The sequence below is a fragment of the Heteronotia binoei genome, chromosome 4 (genome assembly GCF_032191835.1).
Source record: "Heteronotia binoei isolate CCM8104 ecotype False Entrance Well chromosome 4, APGP_CSIRO_Hbin_v1, whole genome shotgun sequence".
NCBI classification, from domain to species: Eukaryota; Metazoa; Chordata; class Lepidosauria; order Squamata; family Gekkonidae; genus Heteronotia; species Heteronotia binoei.
In genome coordinates this window covers 69,815,787-69,834,496 of record NC_083226.1, presented here as the reverse complement: position 1 = coordinate 69,834,496, position 18,710 = coordinate 69,815,787, and the positions used below count along the sequence as shown (strand labels likewise).

Below are 18,710 nucleotides of genomic sequence, written 5' to 3'. Positions count from 1 at the left end.
AAAGGCTGACTAGGCTGTTTTCTTCCAAAGTCAGTGGGCAATCCTACTCAAACATCATACTCCCTCTTCCCCTACTTTCCCCTATTGAATTCTGAGGCAGCTAGCTGGGAAGGGGAGCAAATTAACAACAGTCAGATTTTTCCAACTTCTGTCTTTCAAGAAGCACCTACTCCATCTGGGTACTTGGCGGTTGTAACCCCATGCAGGGTTAGTTTGTGTGATCAAGGCAGGCTCCCAACAAGGGAAAACAGTCGGCCACTTGGCAAATGTCACAAAAACACATAGTAATCCAGCTTTGTTACATGAAAATCCACCACTTCTTAATTTTTAAAAATATATTATTTAGTTTGCATTAGACCCAACAAACAAGGGAAACCTTTAGTTAATGGAATTATACACGTAGCACTCTCCTGAATGTACCTCTGCACCCAGATATAACATTTCTGAGGTACTCTGTGTATGTGCGTGTGTGCAAGGGATCTTCATTCTTTATTGCCTGGGTATTATTTCTTCTTTCCTCCAACAGCATCTCTGGTCTTTCTAAAAATAAAAGAAAGAATGATGCGCCACAAAATGTAATATTACAGAACTGGAAGTAACAACCTGTTTATGAGTGTATTGCAGAGCCATAACTAGCTAATTTTGTGCTCATTGCAAAAATATAAAATTTATCTGCCTATACTTTCATAGGAGTTACTTTGGTAGAAAGGTAAATATAAAGATAAAAAGAGTAATAATAACACATTTATTTTAGTCATGATTCATTAAATACTTTTTCTGTGCCCCTCAGCTTTGTACCCAAGGCCTCATTTGTAAGTGCCTAACTTGTCTTTCCCTTGTTACAATTCTGTTGTGTTGGAAAGAGCCCCAAAATTTTTTTTGAAAAAAGTCCTGCATACAGAACAAATATGTAGACGGTATTCTTTATTTCTGAGAAATTACAAACAAATAGTGAACAATATATATTGGAAAAAATACCACAGAACATGTCTCTACAATCTACACCAGAGATCCCCAGCCTTTTTGGACTTTTGAGTTTGCAGAAACTTTTGGAATTCCAACACAAGATGGTAGGCACAACCACAAAATGGCTGCCAAAGGAGGAGGGGCCAACCTCAAAACGTCAGGGAGTAAGATAGATCCAGGTGGCTAGCTGTGCTGATCTGAAGCAACAGAATAAAGTTAGAGTTCAGTGGCACCTTTAAGACCAACACCATTTAATCTAAGGTATGAGCTTTAGCGCTACATAAGAAGATGCCTTTTTAAATGAACATATTGTTTTAAATTATTGTCTTGCTTACACACAGACTACCTTCAGTCACCCAGTGAAGATCCTTGTGCTCTGGAGACAGCTGCTGCTGAAGCAATTTTTTAAATAAAAAAAACCCTGCATAACCCATCAGATCTCCAGTGGCCAGTTAGAACTCCTGCTGTGCAAAAGTCCCACCTGGCTCTGGCAGCTTTTTAAAAGCACTAGGTGGGTTCCAGGAAAAGTGTCAACAGGTGCCATGGAGAGTTTGTATAGATCCTTCTCATGTTCTGATCCTCCCAAGTCTTCATAGGTCTATTATAATAAAAATATTACTTTAATAAATATGGGGCCAGGTGTTCAATAAAATCACCAGGTTCTAGAGTTTTCCTAATTTTCACAATTATTATTTCTAATTTAACTTCTATGTGAATAGACTTTTCCATAAATTGTCAGTGTTCATCTGAGATTCCTTAGCTTGGCTTAAAAAAAACACCCTGGCTCAACTCCATCAATTGTCATGGCCCAGACATCAGTGGCCAATGACCAGCTTCACTCTTGAGGGAGGAGGGGCTGAGACCAGGGGTGCAGGCACTGCAGTGCTTCCTCCTGGCAACCCACCCTGTGGCTGCTGCACCATGCCTGGGGGAACCTTTCCTAGCAACAGCATCAGGGCTGTGGAGGCCTCCTGCCAGTCCTCGCTGTTCGGCCCTTATCCAAGTGAATTTGGAGCCTGGGCACTTCCTCTGAGCCAGTCAATATGTATTTGCTAAGAGCCAAGTGAGCTGCCTGCCAGGTTTGTTTCCATAGTTGAAGAGTCTGTTTTACTTTTTAAAAATCTTGGTGCTATATGTGCATCATTTAATTCTACCCTATTTTTCAGCATATCTAGCCTCTTTACAACTTTCTCTGCTTCCTTACATTTTTCATTTCTCATTTCATCTCACACTTTATTACATTTGTAAAAACATTTACAAATGCTTAAAAAGCCTCCCAGACCTACTAAAATGAATTTCACCTGTTTAACTGATCTCAAAGTACTGATGTATTTCCATTTTCAGTTTGATGTTTAGCACTTAGTAACAAAGAAGTATTAATACATTTTTGTTTATAAAATCGATCATATTTATATTGAAGCCAACTAAGACAGCTGCAAATGTTATCGGGCCTATCCTGGACTACTTTAATAGGTTTATTGACCTAAAGGAGGGAAATATATAATCTATATGTGACTAGGGTTTTTCAGCATATAACAAAAAGTAAAGGTATTTCTGATATAGAATTTTTTTTTTGAAGACAGCAGTTTTCCTCAACCATGTCAGTAATTTTTGGGGACTAAATAACTATGAATTTTCCTCATTTGAAGTGAGAATCAGATATTGCATTCCAGAACATTTATGGTACTCCCATTGATGGTCATTTCACTCTGAGGGCTGTCATTCCAGTCCCAGAATACTTATGCCACAGTTAGGGACTGCCCTTCCATTTTGGAAGCTGTCATTCCAGGCATAGAGCAGGTCTAAATTTGTTCTGCATTTTTGTTGCAATTTTTGTTTGCTGTAATGTAGTTCAATGGAGCCCATGCAGCTCAATTGGCATTCCAGGCTCCTATTATAAATAACCAGCCATCAGGCATCTTCTTTTGTTCCCAATAGGCATTCTTGTCATTCCTTTTAGGATATCCCTTGAACAACAAAATAACTCACACGACCATTAGAGCCGAATACTTTCAGTCTCTTGTCCGGGGCCTCCGTAAAGGCCCTGCCCTTAGTGTCGCCCTTCTTCAGTGACACTGCCTTCTCTCTTGGTAGGGATACGCAGTTCCGTGGGAGAAGGGAGTAACCCCAATGTTAACCCGGGCGGGGCAGCAGGCACTTCCTATCGAGCCTCGCAAGGCAGCACACGGCAACAGGCAGCTTTCTGCCTTCAACCCATATCCTCTCTGACCTGCTGCAGTGGTGGTTCTGGCTCCACCAAAAAAGGCAGTGTTCCTTGCGGCCATTAAGGAAAAAAAAAATGGCTTCAACCTTTCTGTGTTATTGCTGGTGCGTGGCAGCGCTGCAGTATAAAGGCCGTTCAGGGGGTATGGGGGCTTATTTTCCTGCGATATCATTTCGGGGAGGGGAATTTGGAGAGACAGGGAAAGAGAAAAGGTCCGCCATATTTCTCCCTTTATCACGCCCGAAAAGCCGAGCCATTGAAATCAGTCTGGTTGCATATAGTAGATGCACCACAGACTGTGCTTTCGTCCACCCACCCCCCGTTCCTTACAGTAAGGGCAAGGCGGAATCGAGAAAGGAAGCGCTGGCTCTCCCTGGTTGCTGCCGCCTTCGGAGACCAGAGAGAGAGAGAAAACCCACCCTCTTTATTCTCAAACGAAGAAAGTTCATTTCCAAGATCTTAAGAGCAGAGCTAGAGCTTTCCCAGAGGCAGCAGGAAAAGCCTCCGCTCTCCTCCCCTTTGGCGGAGAGAATATTGGGCTGCCTTCAGCATAGGGTGGGGAGAGAAGTGAGCGAAGAAAATGTGTGTGTGGAGCGGGGGAGGGCTTCGTAGGAATTAGCTTTCCTGAGGCGGAGGAGGCGGTGGCTCGGTGGAGGAAGCTTGAGGGGGCATTTTCGCGAGTCTTAGGGAAGGCTGTGCCAGTCTGCAGGCGTGGAAGAGGGGAAAGAAGGTGTTTGCACCAGCGCTTTGCTGTCTTTTGGGCAGCGTTGGGGCTGCCGCTTCTCCTCCTGTGGATGTTTCCATGTTGTTTGGTGCATGACTGAGAGGAGAAAAAGAAGAGGAGGAGTTGTAAGCAGCCAGTGTCAGAGGCAGGATTGGGGAGGGGGGATTTTGTGGATGTGTCCGAGTGGCTCCTCGCGTGCTAGCTTTTCTCGGGCATCTTGCCTAGCCTTGCTGTTGTCCCCGGGCGTGGGGGCTCCTATCTGAGGAGGAGGAAGAGAAGAAGGGCTTTCTTGTATTCGTGGCTTTGGGGCTCTGTGTGTGTGGTGTGTGTTTCGGAGTGGGGGCGGGGGTTGTGCCTGAACCAGTTAGGAAGAATGACTCTGGAGTCCATCATGGCGTGCTGCCTGAGTGAGGAAGCGAAGGAAGCCAGGCGGATCAACGATGAGATTGAGAGGCAGCTCCGCCGGGATAAGCGGGACTCCCGTCGAGAGCTCAAGCTTTTGCTGTTGGGTAAGTCTTGACCGGCGGCGCCCTCCGCCCCAACCGTGGGCAGTTGCTCTTAGCGCCCCCCGACACACCGAAAGGTTCGGAAGCGTATATGTGTGCAGCGATCCTCTCTACGTGTATATATAATCCACAAAGAACTATCCCCGTTTTTTATATTCCTATCCATGATAGAAAGAAGCGTGTTCCGGTTACATTCGATTTTGTTGCTCTCTACCGTTATGCATAGTGGGGCCATACACCAGCTAACCGCTGCTGTAGGGAAGCAGATCATGGTGGTGAAGGTGTGTGCAAGGGAGGGAGGAGAAGGTTCAAACTCGAGTTCCCTCCCCCTTTTTTCCTTTCCTTTCTCTTTCTAGTGGGGCCTTGCAAGCTCCATTATGATCTTCGTTACAGTGGGGATGGAGAAAGGCGTGTTGTGCTCCTTGCGACCCTTGCCATATCCTTCTTTAAAACCCTCTCCTTCTATTCCATATGACTGCGTGTCTGCCTGAGCAAACAGATGCATGTAGCGGAGTGAATGGCTGTTTCTGGTTCCTGTGGGTGGCTTCGTGTGGAGTGGACGCCTGCCGAAAATTGAACGAAAGGGGAAGGGGGTGGAAGAAAGCGAGGGGGAAGAGAGATCCAGACGGTGATGGATGTCAGATGCGTTTTTGAGGTGGGAAGACTGCGAGAAAAGAAAACCATAAGGTTGAAGGGAAGAGAAGAGCAGGGGGAGTTGTCTTCTAGGATTGATGGTGACAGGATTTAATGTCTGCATTGCTCTGTGCGGTGTGTCCACCTCAGGAAGACTTGTGGGCATGCTGTGTAGGTGTGACACCCCCCCCCCTCCCCAATGTGTTAAGATGCAAGAGAGGAGAATGCCTAGCTCTGCACCCGGTGGCATCTGAAGGCAAATCTGTGCTTGAGAATAACAGTCCTCCTGGATCTTCCCACTGGATGTGAAATGTGCCCTACTCTCTTTTAAGGGGCTGCCAGATAGGAATAACCACACTGCAGATTAGGGTTGTCTGGTTTCCCCTGACCACTGGCAGGGAATTGAAGGGGGGGGTGGGTAGGGTTGCCAAATCCAGGTTGGGAAACTCTTGGAGATTTGGAGATGGAGCCTGACAAGGACCTCAGTGGGATACAATACCACAGAGTCCACCCTCCAAAGCATCATTTGCTCCAGGGAAACTGAGTTTTGTAATCTGGAGATAAACTGTAATTCTGGGGGTCCCCATGTCCCACTTGGAGGCTGTCGATCCACAGTGTACTTTCTAAAAAGTGCTGCATAGCAGTGTTAAAACAGAGGATGCTATATATTCATGGATATTTTCCCTTCCTCCCTGCCTGTGCCAATGCTAAATGTGCTGTACGTTTTTTAAAAAGGAAGCCCTGCATTACTGTTATATCTGATCATGTTTAGGCAAATCCCAGGAACATCCTCCCTGATTCTTATGACTGAAGTTGGTTCCCAGTTCCCTGTTTTCAGTTGCTGGTTATGAATTCTACATTTCAGTTATGAATATTGATATAGTTAAACAGATATGCAGTCAATGTAAGCTGTGGACCAGGACCACGTCAACTCAGAAATCCCTGGAAGCAGAAGATGCCCTGGAAAGGTCATAGAGGGATTCCCTGTCCAGTGCTTAGTTTTGTTGAAATATGCTCCAGACTGGAATGTCTCACAGAAATCCTGTACATTCGCATTGCTAAACAGCTGAAGAATGCTGTACCACAAAATCAATTTTGGACCACATCCACTCATACATTCCTGACATCAGAATATGGTATCTGGCAGAGTAGCATACAGTGCTGGTGCTGGTGGAAAGTGCTGAGAAGTTGCAGCCAACTTATGGAGACCTTCAAGAGACAAACAGTAGTGGTTTGCCACTGTTGCCTCTGCATAGCAACCCTGGACTTCCTTGGTGGTCTCCCATCCAAATACTAACCAGGGCTGACCCTGCTTAGCTTCCAAGATCTGTTGAGGTTGCGGCACTCATCCCAAGCTCTGTTTTTTTGCACCAAGTGCCAATTCTGGGTACCCCCTGCTCCATAATTCCATTGAATTGGCTTGTGTTGCTAAGAATTTAGAAAAGAAGGGACTGAAGCTACAGTATCTCAGAAGAAAGCTTTGAACCATGCCAGGGCATACATGTTCAGAACCTGGAAATTGTGCTCTATGAGGTACAATAGAGTAGGTACAAAGCCTGGATTTTATGCAAAGCATCCCAAAGCAGAATGTCTCCAACAAACCCATTGGATTGCATTTATAAGTGACAAGAATAAGAGACTGAGGGTTCTTCACTCTGTTTGGAGTAGTAACCCTGCAATTTTGCAAAGTAATTAAAGAATAAGAAACTACAGGTTATTGGGCCACAAAATAAGCTTCGTACCACTTCTGATTCCAGAGATGTGTACGTTGAAGTGGTTCAAAATTTATTTGGGGCTGCAAAGATTATTATTGTTTGTGATTGGAGTGGATAATAGGGAACTGGGAATCATCTCAGCATCACCTAACATTGTATTTTACTGCATAGCTTAAATCAAAGGGGAAGATTGTGGCCTGAAAAATGTTTGTAGGGAAGATGTGGTGTTATGAAACTGATTACCAGATATGAAAGATTCACTGCATTATTAAACCTGTTATTTGCACATAAAATTAATATTTCAGTTTATAGCAGAACTTAGCTCAGTTCTGCAGAGCCTGTGAGACAGAGATGTTCCACCAGGCGGGCCTATGGTTGAGGCAGCAACAGTTTCCATCTAGCCTGGCTCCTCCTCCTCGCTATGTCTTTCTTCTACCCCTGTGGGGTTAGGATATAATAGTGCTGTAATTTTAAGTGTCATCTGAAATGGCTATCAAATTGTTATTGTTTTAATTGTTTTTAACTGATCTGTTATAAATGTGTTATAAAAGTGTTATAAATGTATTTATTGGAAATATTGTTCGCTTCCCTGAGCCTTGGGCACAGGGGAGGGTGGTCTAGAAATAGAATAAACAAACTTACTTTAAATAAGATAACTGAGCAGAGAACTACAGACTTGCATTTAGTGATTGCACAGAATGTACGCATCTTTTTTTCTGTTCTTTGTGTGAGCTGAGGTCATGAGTAGGAGACTATGGTACTGAGAAGAAAAAAGATCTTTGACTTTTGGTTTAGATGTAGTTGAGTTACGCAAGGGAGGTAGATTGGAAAATAAATAGGTGCTCATTGTTAAAAGCCAGTTGAGCTAGACCAGGATGGCCAAACTTTAGCTCAGGAGCCACATGTGGCTCTTTCATGTGTAGCTCTTGGAAGTCTCCACCACCCTATCAGCTGGCTCGGAGAAGGCTCTTTCAATCACTTCACCAAGCCAGCTGGCAGCTTGGAGAATGCATTAAAAGTTAAAGTTGCTTTCTTTCCACCTCTCTCTTCCTCTGCCTCCTCATCTTTTCCTCCCTCCCTCAAACATCTGACATTTATTCTGTGTGGCTTTTATATTAAGCAAGTTTGGCCCTGAGTTGGCTATTAAGGGTTTTCAAATACATTGCTACAGTGTTAGGTTTGCATTGCAATACACAGTATTTCTGCATTTACTCCAACTTTGCTTTATTATGGCAATAATCCTATAATGTTCCCTCAAATTGTAGTGTAAGTAAAATGTATAGATTCGGAAATTTAGCACCTTCTTTTCGTTTCTCTACACATACTATTCCAATTACTTGGAAAGCAATTCATTCATACATATGAATGACTGTGTGACTGATAGATCCAGGTGGGCAGACCTGTTGGTTTGAAGCAGTAGAACAAAATAGGAGTCAAGTAGCACCTTTAAGACCAACAAAGTTTTATTCAGAATGTAAGCTTTCTGAATGCAAGCTTTCATATGCATGCATATTTCTTCAGATGAGGGAATGGGGTGCAGTGAGCAGAACTTACATATAGCTGGTGGGTAGTGGTAATACAAAGTTAGGATCCAATGGCAAAATAGTGTAATAAACAAATTGAAAGACCATTTGATCTGGATAGCATTTGTGTGGAAAACCAATGAAAGGTAATAAAAGTTGCCTGTTAATTGCTCTTGCTACAAGTCTAGGTAAAACAAAAGGACATGTATTTCCTGGTGATGTTCTTGTCCACCTAATTTACTTTTTAACATGTAATATACATTATAAACATCATTCTAGTTTGCCATTAAAATACATTAAAATATAGTAAAAATGCGTTAAGTATATGTAATGAGATATGTAATGATATATGTATATGTAATGTGACTGATAGCAAGATCAGATCTGCTATGATCTTGTGTGAAGTAATGAGTTACAGTTGGATATATAAAGACGTATTTTGTGAAATAAGGAATTTTTATTTGTTCAACTCACTCAGTATAGTAGTGCTATGCTAGGTCACTTCCACATTGGGATTTCCTCCCTCATGGAACACAGGAAGCCCACAGGAGGGCCAGGTTTTGAGTGTCTGTGACTTTGAACCTGTCACACACACTCAGCCTGACCTGCCTCAAAGGTTGTTGCTTTGAGAAAGTGGAGGAGGGAAGATCGATATCCCAACTATGGGAAGAAAAGAAGAATATAAATAAATGCAATGCATGGACATTAAAAGATAATGTTTCCATGATACCATGCTCATTCTGTGCGTGATTCATGTGCTTCCCAGGGCTTTCTCTTTTTAAACAGATTAAAAAAAACTTACTTTGATTTGATTCAAAAGTTGAACTTTGGAGTAATGGTGGTGAGCAGCAAGGGGGGGGGACTGGGCATGTGAATGGTATTCTCAAGCCATTTCCTACTGTGGCAGGCCTGTGTTGATGCAACCATAGTTTAGAAATTTTTTTATCAAGTTGCAGCCAACTTATGGTGAGAGACTGTAGGCAAGAGACATTTTCAAGGCAAGAAACATTAAGCGGCGGTTTGCCATTGTCTGCCTCTGTAGTGTTCCTGGTATTCCTTTGTGGTCTCCCATCCAAATACTGACCAGAACCAACCCAGCTTAGCTTCTAAGATCTTATGTTATCAGGCTAGCCTGGACTATCTAGATCAGGGCAGAATTGTGTTAATGTGGCTTAATTTAAAACTAAAAATGGTGTGCATTTGCAAGTCAATATATATCTTTAAACTAGAGAAACAATTCCAGTATGGGTGTGGTGAAGGAATGGACTTGCAAGCCTTTTCCTGTTTCCCCTGAAAGGTGAGGAAGGCCCTGCAACTGCCTCAAGTTTCACCTTCCTCTTTCTCCCCCAAACTGACAATTACATGTTGGGTAACCATCAATTGCCATTAATGACTCATAGGAGTATCTCCTGCCCTATGGAGTCATACCTGCAACACTTTACCTGTGTTGCCATATAGAGTCCCTACCTAGTTTTTACTCCTCCTGCTAGAGGTGGTGGTGGGGATGAGTGCTAGTTGGAGGGGGTGGGCGGGAAGACACTAAGGGTAGGGGAAGTGAATGTGTTCACTTGGGTGTATGGGTAGGAAGACAGCAAGGATGGGGGGGTCACTTTCCCACAGCTTCTTTCTAGAGCCCATTGTATTTTTCCTCACAATGGGCCTTATTCCTAGTGAATGCATTAATAGACATGTTCTTTTCACGATTTCAGGATTACCAAGAGCACAAAGAAAAGGTGAAAACGTGCAGTCCTTTGTCCCTTTTCTAGATACTTTTAAAATGATGTTTGATATAGGAAAGGCTAGCTGTACTTGAAGTTGCTGTAAGTTAGAGTCTGTTGTTGCCTTTGATCTCCAGGTTGGGATTCCATTGTCTCCTGCCTCATGTAGAAAATGGAGCCCTTAGGTGAAAGCTTAGTCTATCATTGCTGAAAAGCTGCCCAAAATGAGAGACCTCTTTGTCCTGGGATTTATAATCTACTTGACAACACTTAACACAAATATGGAGTAGAATCTAAGAATCATTTGGATCTTCCTTTATAGCTATTTGGCTATAGTAGTCCCTGTCCCCTCTAAGTGTAAGTTGGTGGCAAGATGTGAATGAGTAACCATTGTCTTTCCTTGGCCAATGCCATTAACTGCATACTCTGTGGTGGAAGCTTGATGGCTTCTTTTTCCCACTTCCCCCTTAATGCTGACTATGATTTTGCAGCTGGACTCATGTACATGGACAGAATGTAATCAAAATTAATTCAATATTGGGGTGAATTTTGGAGTGAAGGACATGTGTGAGTTGCCACATTCCTGGGCCAAGACTGTCTTATATCTTATTAAGCATATGAATACTCACAGTCCGTCAGATACTTCTGTTAAATCCTCTGTATTTGTTTCCAGTGGTATGTTCATTGGAGTCTCTACTCAAACTGCGGTGAAATAAATGACTTGCTCAGCCATAGTACTTGGTAGATTAATACTATTGTCAGCGAATTGGTAATTTCACAAATATAATTGGAAGTTATTTATCTACAATAAGTAATAAGCAAATTTAAGATTGTAGACTCCTTTAAAGACAAATGAACCTTACCTGTCTGTCAGAAGCAAGGTCTCAGAAAATTAGAAATCTAAATTCTAGAGGTCTAGTCCATATTAGTCTGTTATAGCATGAATAAATCACAGTATTGTGTCATTTTAAAGATTAATACCTTTTTATTCTAGTATAAACTGGTACACCAAGGTATCTGAGGAATTAGGCTGTTGAACTCAGTAATTTATGCTGGAATAAAAATATGTTGGTCTTTAAGATGCCACAAGACTTCTTTTAGAGTTCTATGGTGTGAGAAATAGGATTGAGCTATAAAGTGGTGGTCTTAATTAATTCTTGGAGTTAGTGGAATTTATCTGCAACTAATTGTGTTTGAGATCAGGGTGATGGTTTCAAACAAGTCATTATATTGATGTTACTTACCTACCAAGTTTCATCAGATTTTGGCCAAAGAGGCTCAATAACTTTTTTTTTCAGAGGTACACCTTAAAATGCCTATAATATTTTCATTATAAGAAGCACATGGTGCAATACTTGAAAAGATTACTTCAAAAGAGGATCTTTATTTGACTGCAAGTAGATTGATGGATAAATAATTATGCCTCTGTGATCAAAGGGTGCAAAACAATGAAGGGGGAACACCTGATGTTGTAGCATTCTCAAAGCTAAATGGGTACAGATCTGCTAATACCTCTATGAAAGATCATTGGGATTCCATGTAAGCACCTCTGTAATGAATCATATATTTTCTATAGCAGACTTGTAAGTAATAGCTACATGCTCATGATGAATAAAAATGGCTTTCATTGAGTAGACCAGGAATGTTTTAAAAAATTGGTTTTTCTTTCTTTTAGGTTGCAAATAACCAGGACTTTTTTTTTAAGCAGGAACACAGTTCTGACTGGTTTGGTGTCAAGGGGTGTGGCCTAATATGCAAATTAACTCTTGCTGGCCTTTTCTACAAAAAGCCCTGTGTAAAAACAAAGGTGACATCAGGGGTGTGGCCTAATATGCAGATGAGTTCCTGCTGGCCTTTTCTTGCATAAAAGCCCTGCAATTAACTAACATATATTGATAGGCAAACTAGTAAAGCTTTTTGTAGATAAGTAATATTTGTGATTTTATAATCAGTGGTCTGTTTATTCTAGTTGTGGAAAGTCCTGTCAAGTTGCAGCCAAGTTATGGTGAGCATGTAGAATTTTCAAGGCAAGAGATGAACAATAGTGGTTTGCTCTTCTGCGTAGCAACCCTGGACTTCCTTGGTGGTCTTCCATCCAAGTATTAACTAGTGCTGACTCTGTTTAGCTTCTGAGATCTGATGAGATTGAGCTGGCCTGGGCCAGTTAAAGTCAGGGCTTCTTTATTCTGATCTTAAACTGTTGTCAGAATGGGTGTTGTGTTCTCTGTGTTTTGGATGTGAATAGTTAAAAAACAAAAACAAACCCTGTAATTCTTGAGCAAACTTACTTGCATTTTTCTTATGGTACCAGCTGCAACAGGTGTCATTTTAAATCACTGTTTGAGCAGTACAGCCAATTTTCACTGTAGTGACACTTCTTTCATTTGAGCTCTTTGGATATTCATGAAACGATGGATTGGATTTACAAGCATTTTAAATTTAATTTTCATTTTGTTTATGATGTTTATAAGAATGGGCCCATGAAATCAATAGCTGGTCTCTCCATCCCCATATAGTAAATGCAGTAATTCATTTTATTAATTAATAATCCATTACATAAAAACAGGAAAAAGGCACAAAATAATCATGCTTCCATAGTACCAAAACCATAAAAAAGTATTTCAAATATTCACCTTATTTGTACCTCCTTAATATAAAATTTCTAACAATACTTAAAATGTGTATCATCTCTGCCTGAATTATTTCAATATGCTGGAGAACTGAATGCCACAGCTCTTTTATATTCTCAGTTCTTCACAAGTTTAATTAAAATATAGTTCTTTTAATTTGTATAACCAATGCTGCTTTACTTGGTAACATATCTTGTTCCTGTAATTTGTAGTATAACAGTTTAGTTACAGTGAATAAATTGAGAATAATAGCCTGTAATCTTGTCAGGATCATTTAAACACTATTTAGTAATATAAACTGGAATTTAAGGTACTTTGGCTCCTAAACCTTTTGTTAAAAGTTCTGATACCATTTCCCAGAAATTATGAGTATATTCATGTAACCACCGCATGTGAAAGAGTATGTTTTTATCAGTTTCACAACACCAACACTTTTTGTTTGGTATTATAAATTTTGACTTGTCTCCAAGGAGAGAGATGCCATTGGTGGATCATTTACATTATATTTTCTCTAAAAAGAAGACTAACCCTGAAAGAGGAATCATATGTCTACACAAATTTCTGTGTTTTATTTTCCAATTCATAGAATAGATTTTTATGCTATTTCAGATCATTAATAGCTCACACCATTCTAAGAAGAGAGGCACAGAATATGAGCAATAATTGTCTGGCATTGTCTGCAACAAAATATTATATATAGCATAAAATAGTGATTTACATTTAACAGGCATCCATTTTTCAAACTTAGTTGTTTCTATCAAACTCTCATATTTTTTGTTCTCTTTTGTACAGATGCAACCAATGAATATTTCAGAGTACCCTAGATCTTAAACAGTTCCAGACTTACAGCATGATGTTAATAAGTCATTTTTCAATAATGTCATTATCAATATTAACATTAGCAATAATGTTAATCTCATTTTTCATAATAACTGTTCCTATACATTTTTTAAATCCATGGTAGTGTTTTTATAATGTTCTGACAAATTATCTATCAAAATCTTCAATTACTGGTCTCATGATGAAGTTCGTTTAGACTCAAGGAAAGCTTATACTTGGGAAATTTTGTTGATCTTCAAGGTGCTACTGGACTTGAATTTTGTTACTGCAGATTAACGTGGCTTCCCACTGGAAACTGCTTAATAATATAAACTCTAGTTCAGGGGTGTAAAACTCAATTATTATGTGGGCTGGATTGACATAAGTGAGACTTTGTTGGGTTGGGCCATGTGTGCCATAAAATGTAATGCCAAGTAGTGGAGATATAAACTTAAAAAGGACATAGACAAACACAAAGTTTTTTTAAAAAAAAAACTTAAAACATTCTTAAAAGATTAGCACTTTTGCAGTATTTTGCTTATTTAACAGCCTCTGATAACTGACTCCTTTTGCTCTGAATTATTGCATCAAAATCTGAAAACAATATCTATCCTGTAGCAATCTTGAGTATGCTGTTCAGGAGTTGTTCAGGTGTGTATCCGTAAGTTGCAAACCTACTTGTGATTTATTGAGATTTATTATAGAAATCTTATGGTCAATACTTTGAGCCTAACACCCAAAGGAAAACATGAAATGACGGCATTGTGCTCTTTTGTACATAAGTTGCTTCATGTGCTGGTCAGCCAATGGAGAAAATAGAGACTTTATTTAGTAGCTCTTGTGAGATTGAGCAAGCCTGGCAAAGCAAGAAAGAAGCAAGAGAGGGAGAAGGAAGCAGATGATAGTGAGTTGCTAGCAAGCCTGATAGGAGTCCTCTGGGAGTCTGATCTGGCCTACGGGCTGCACATTTGACACCCCTGTTCTAGTTTGTTATCCCCAAACTTATCCTAGTGCACTTATTCTGAGTAACTATACAACTGATTCTTAAAATTTATTAAACTCTGACATTCCTTCAGAGACTTTACAGAATTAATACAAGGAGATTTAAAAGCAAACAGTTCATTTTGATAGTGTTGCCATTTTAATTGCATTTACTATACTTTGAAATTTGACCATATCACCATTTTATATTTAATTCCAGCTATTAGCAGTTTGAAATGTACTCTAGGAGACTCACTGTTGCCCCCAGAGATAAAAATCCCTAGGTATTTAATACATTTATTAACACTTTTCTTTCATTTAACCCATTATGGTTACTGACATTTTTTGCTCCATACTTTTACTCCATTGTTTGTTTTCTCAATATTTACTGTTTAACCTACAATGAGATAATTTTACCATGTCATCAAACCTATTCAAGATACGATGAGTCATATGCCACTTTAAGAGGAAGAGAGGCACAGAATATGAACAATAATTGTAAGAGGAATTAATGTATACATTGACTATTTACTGTGCCTTGAGATGAAAAGTTCTAGAACAATTGCAGCCACAGATAAATTTTGTAGTAAAAAAGAGAGAGCATTATTAGGACAGAAACATGCTCATATAGTCATAGTAGATAGGGCTAGTAGAATGTCTGGATATCAAATTAAACTTTATAACATTAAGCATTGATAATTTGTTGTAATTAAAACACATAATAGTATTTCAGTAATCGCCAAAATTGTTCACATTTAAACAGCAAATATATCCTTGAACATCTCTTCTGGACCTTTTTCAGTCTGGGTTCAGGTGAGCCAATGGGAGAGCAAAAGCTCTGGTGGCTTCTGATAACCTTCATCTGAATAGGAGAATGTGATCTGGACTTGTTCAAATAATTCCTCAGTTATAGTATGCAGTGTTTTTGTTTTGCTCAACCTGTACATCATGTCATTTCCTGTTGTGTTGCATCAGTTAAAAGCCTGGCAGCAGGCCCATCTCTGGGGTGCATAGCACCCCAGGCAGACAGACTGCCCACCGTCCCCTCCCACAAGGGCACCCCTGTACCCCTCCCAACTGCAGCACTTACAGGAGCAATATGCTTCCGTGCTTCCTGCTGCTCGCTATTGAGAACAGCTGTCAAAACACGGAAGTAGGAGGATCATGTTGCTCCTCCACACACCCCCCCACGGCACTTACAGGAGCGATGCCATCTTCCTGCTTCTGCGTTTCAGCAGTCGTTCTCTTAGTAGCAAGCAGCAGGAAGGGGCTTTGAAGCCTCTTCCTGCTGTTCACTACTAAAAGAACTCCCGCCAAAGTGGGAAAGCAGGAAAATCGTGTCGCTCCTGTAAGCGCCGTGGGGGAGTGGCCTCTGGGAAGCACACGGGGGGAGGAGGGAAAGGGCCGGGTGGAGAAGGAGGACGATTGCGGGTGGGGGGGAAGGGGTGGGCAGGAAGCTACTGAGGGCGGGAAGGGGTGATTGGCGGCGGCAGCGGCCGAGAAGAAGGGGAAGTGCGGCGGAAGGTAAGGAAGTGGGCTGGTGGTGACAGCGGCGGTGGCAGGGGGAGGCAAACTATGCAGTTGTCTTGGGCACTGGGAGGGCGGGAGCTCAATTTGGTGCCCCTGGCCTTCCTGGCACCCTAGGCAACTGCCTAGTTTGCCTAGTGGAAGAGCCGGCCCTGCCTGGCAGAACAATTCTGTTTTACAGGCCTTGTGGAACTGTAATAGGTTCCGCAGGGCCCTGATCTCTGTGGGGTCTGATTCCACCAGGTTGGTACCAGGACTGAAAAGGCCCTGGCTCTGGTTGATGCTAGACAGATGTCTTTTGGACTGGGGATAACCAGCAGATGGTGATCAGCTGATCATAAGGCCTGTTGGGGTACATAAGGGGAGAGGCAGTCCTTCAGGTATGTTTGTGCCTGGCCACTCAGGACCTTAAAGATTAAAACCAACTCTACTGTCAGTCAATGCAGGCTGCACAGCACCAGCTAAATGTGAGCCTGCATATGTATCATGGATAGCATTCTGCACTCTCTGCAGGTACATTATTATTTATTTGATTTATTAATTGCCCCATCCCTGCTTGCTCCAGGCTCTAGGAAATGAACAAGGGCATAAATTATTCGTAGTTTTGGGACTGGCTTTCATCAGTATAGTGATGACATAGGGGAGGGGCTGTGACTTAGTGCTAGAGCATCTTCTTGGTATGCAGGAGGTCCCGTGTTCATAATCAGTATTTAGTATGATTGAAAGAGCAGGCAAAGGTCCTTTGGAAATGACATCTGCTTGAGACCCTGGAGAACCACAGCTGGTCTTGAGTAGGCAATACTGACTGATGGACCAAGGGTCTGATGCAGTATAAGGCAGCTTCATGTGTTCATGTGACATCCAGCTCTATATCTCCTTGTTCAGATCTTCTGGTCATGAATTGTTGCTTGTCCACTGTGGTGAAATGGCTAAGCAAAATGAAACTAAATCCTGGTAAGACAGAGGTAATGCTGGTTGACAAGATTTTGAAAGATGCTGCTTCTCACCTTTGATGTGGTTCAGCTGACCCTCATGAACTTGGTTAAGAGCTTTATACTGTATCCAGTATTACTGCTTGAGAAGCAAATTAATACAACTGCAGGAAACAGCCCCTTACCTTGACTTGGCCAATCTGGCCACCTGGATCCATACCACAGTACCTTATGACTAGATCACTATAATGCATTCTACATAGGAGTCACTACAAAGTCAGCTTGGAAACTCCAGTTGGTTCAGAATGCTGTTGCCTGGTTATTACCAGGAGCTAGTCAGAGCATGCATATCAGCCCTATTCTGCTGTCACTTTCTTGGCTGCCTATCAGTTACCGGATTCATTTTAAGGTATTGGCTATCGCAAACAAAGCTCTCCATAGACTTGCGTCCTCATATATATGGGACTACATCTCCCCCATGCTTTGCTGCAACACCTTCACTCATCTGAGCAGGGCTTCTGCAGGTGCCACCCTGCAAATGCACAAGATCAACAATTGCTTGGACATTTTATGGAATGGCCAGCCTTATGAAGTCAGGAGGCTCCCACTATCCTGGCATTTTGCAAACTATGCAAAACTGAATTATTCAGAAGAGTTTTTTTTTACAAAGGTAATGGGACTTCTTAATAATGTGATTCCAGAAGAATCACAGAATTGGAAAGGACCTCCAGGGTCATCTAGTTCAGCCCCTTGCACAATGCAGAAAATTTGCAAGTACCTCTCCCTATACACCCCCCCCCCCAGTGATCCCTGCTCCAAGCCCAGAAAAAAAAGAAAAGAAAAAAGAACTCTCCATGATCCCTGGAAAACTGGTCTGGATAAAGGGAAATAGACTGCTATGCATAACACATACTACCTGCTGCTATATGTATTATCCTGATCTGTAATTTCTGCATTGCTTAATATGCCATATTAGTATGTATGTGTTGTGTTGGATTTGTTCCCGATTTTAACTTGGTTTTAATTTCTGCATTCTAATCCTATTACATTGCTTGTTAGATGTCCATTTTAATGGGGCTTAGATGGGGAGGTTCATTGTGGATTGCTTCCATACACTTTTGATTTGAGATGCTCTGTATTAGGATGAACAACTTCAGATGTACTGTAAAGTAAATTGCTCTTGATGATTTGCCTAATATCTGCATTGCTAAGACAGATGTTAGTGTACAACTGATCAATGTGGCATGCTTCTCTTTATACAAGCCACATTGCTCTGATTTCTTTATTGCCTGACTTTATTATACACAGGAAGCCATTAATTGAACATTGAATAAGTAGGAAGCTATCAGTTCCAGGCAGCACTCCAAGATATGAGATGATGATTGTGAATATTTATAATTACTAAAATATATATGCCCCACCTTCCCAGTTCACTTCGAGGTGGCTTACAATAGTTATCAGAAAAATAATACCTTCAGCAGCCTGAAAATAAGCCAAGATCCTAGGGTTGCAGTTGAGATAGATCAGGATCACCAGGAAAGAAGATAAGAATTAACCAAACTATCAAACCAATCCAATTAAAACAAAAAATAGAAAAAAACCACACCTGTTTAAGCATCCAAAAGCCATCAAGAAAGGTGTCATGAATTACTTGAGGAAGGCTTTCCACAGATATTCCACCATGCTCTCCTTTTACTCCGTTGGGTGCACATAGAGAAGGGCCTGTGAAGAATATCTTAGTGAGTGAGCAGAACTGTACAGGTGATGTTAATTCCACTGCATTAGGAAATAACTTAATTTCTCATTTTTTAC

At 41.2% G+C, this 18,710-nt stretch overlaps 1 protein-coding gene across 1 annotated transcript in view; it reads left to right on the top strand.

Moving 5' to 3' along the window:
• Positions 1–3,575: 3,575 nt before the first annotated feature.
• The window catches only part of LOC132570621 (guanine nucleotide-binding protein G(q) subunit alpha), a 232,842-nt gene continuing 217,707 nt past the window's right edge, over positions 3,576–18,710 (top strand). The window contains exon 1 of the mRNA XM_060237486.1: positions 3,576–4,423. Coding sequence (XP_060093469.1) covers positions 4,288–4,423 — 136 coding nt within the window. The 5' untranslated portion in view covers positions 3,576–4,287. The remainder of the gene's footprint in view (positions 4,424–18,710) is intronic.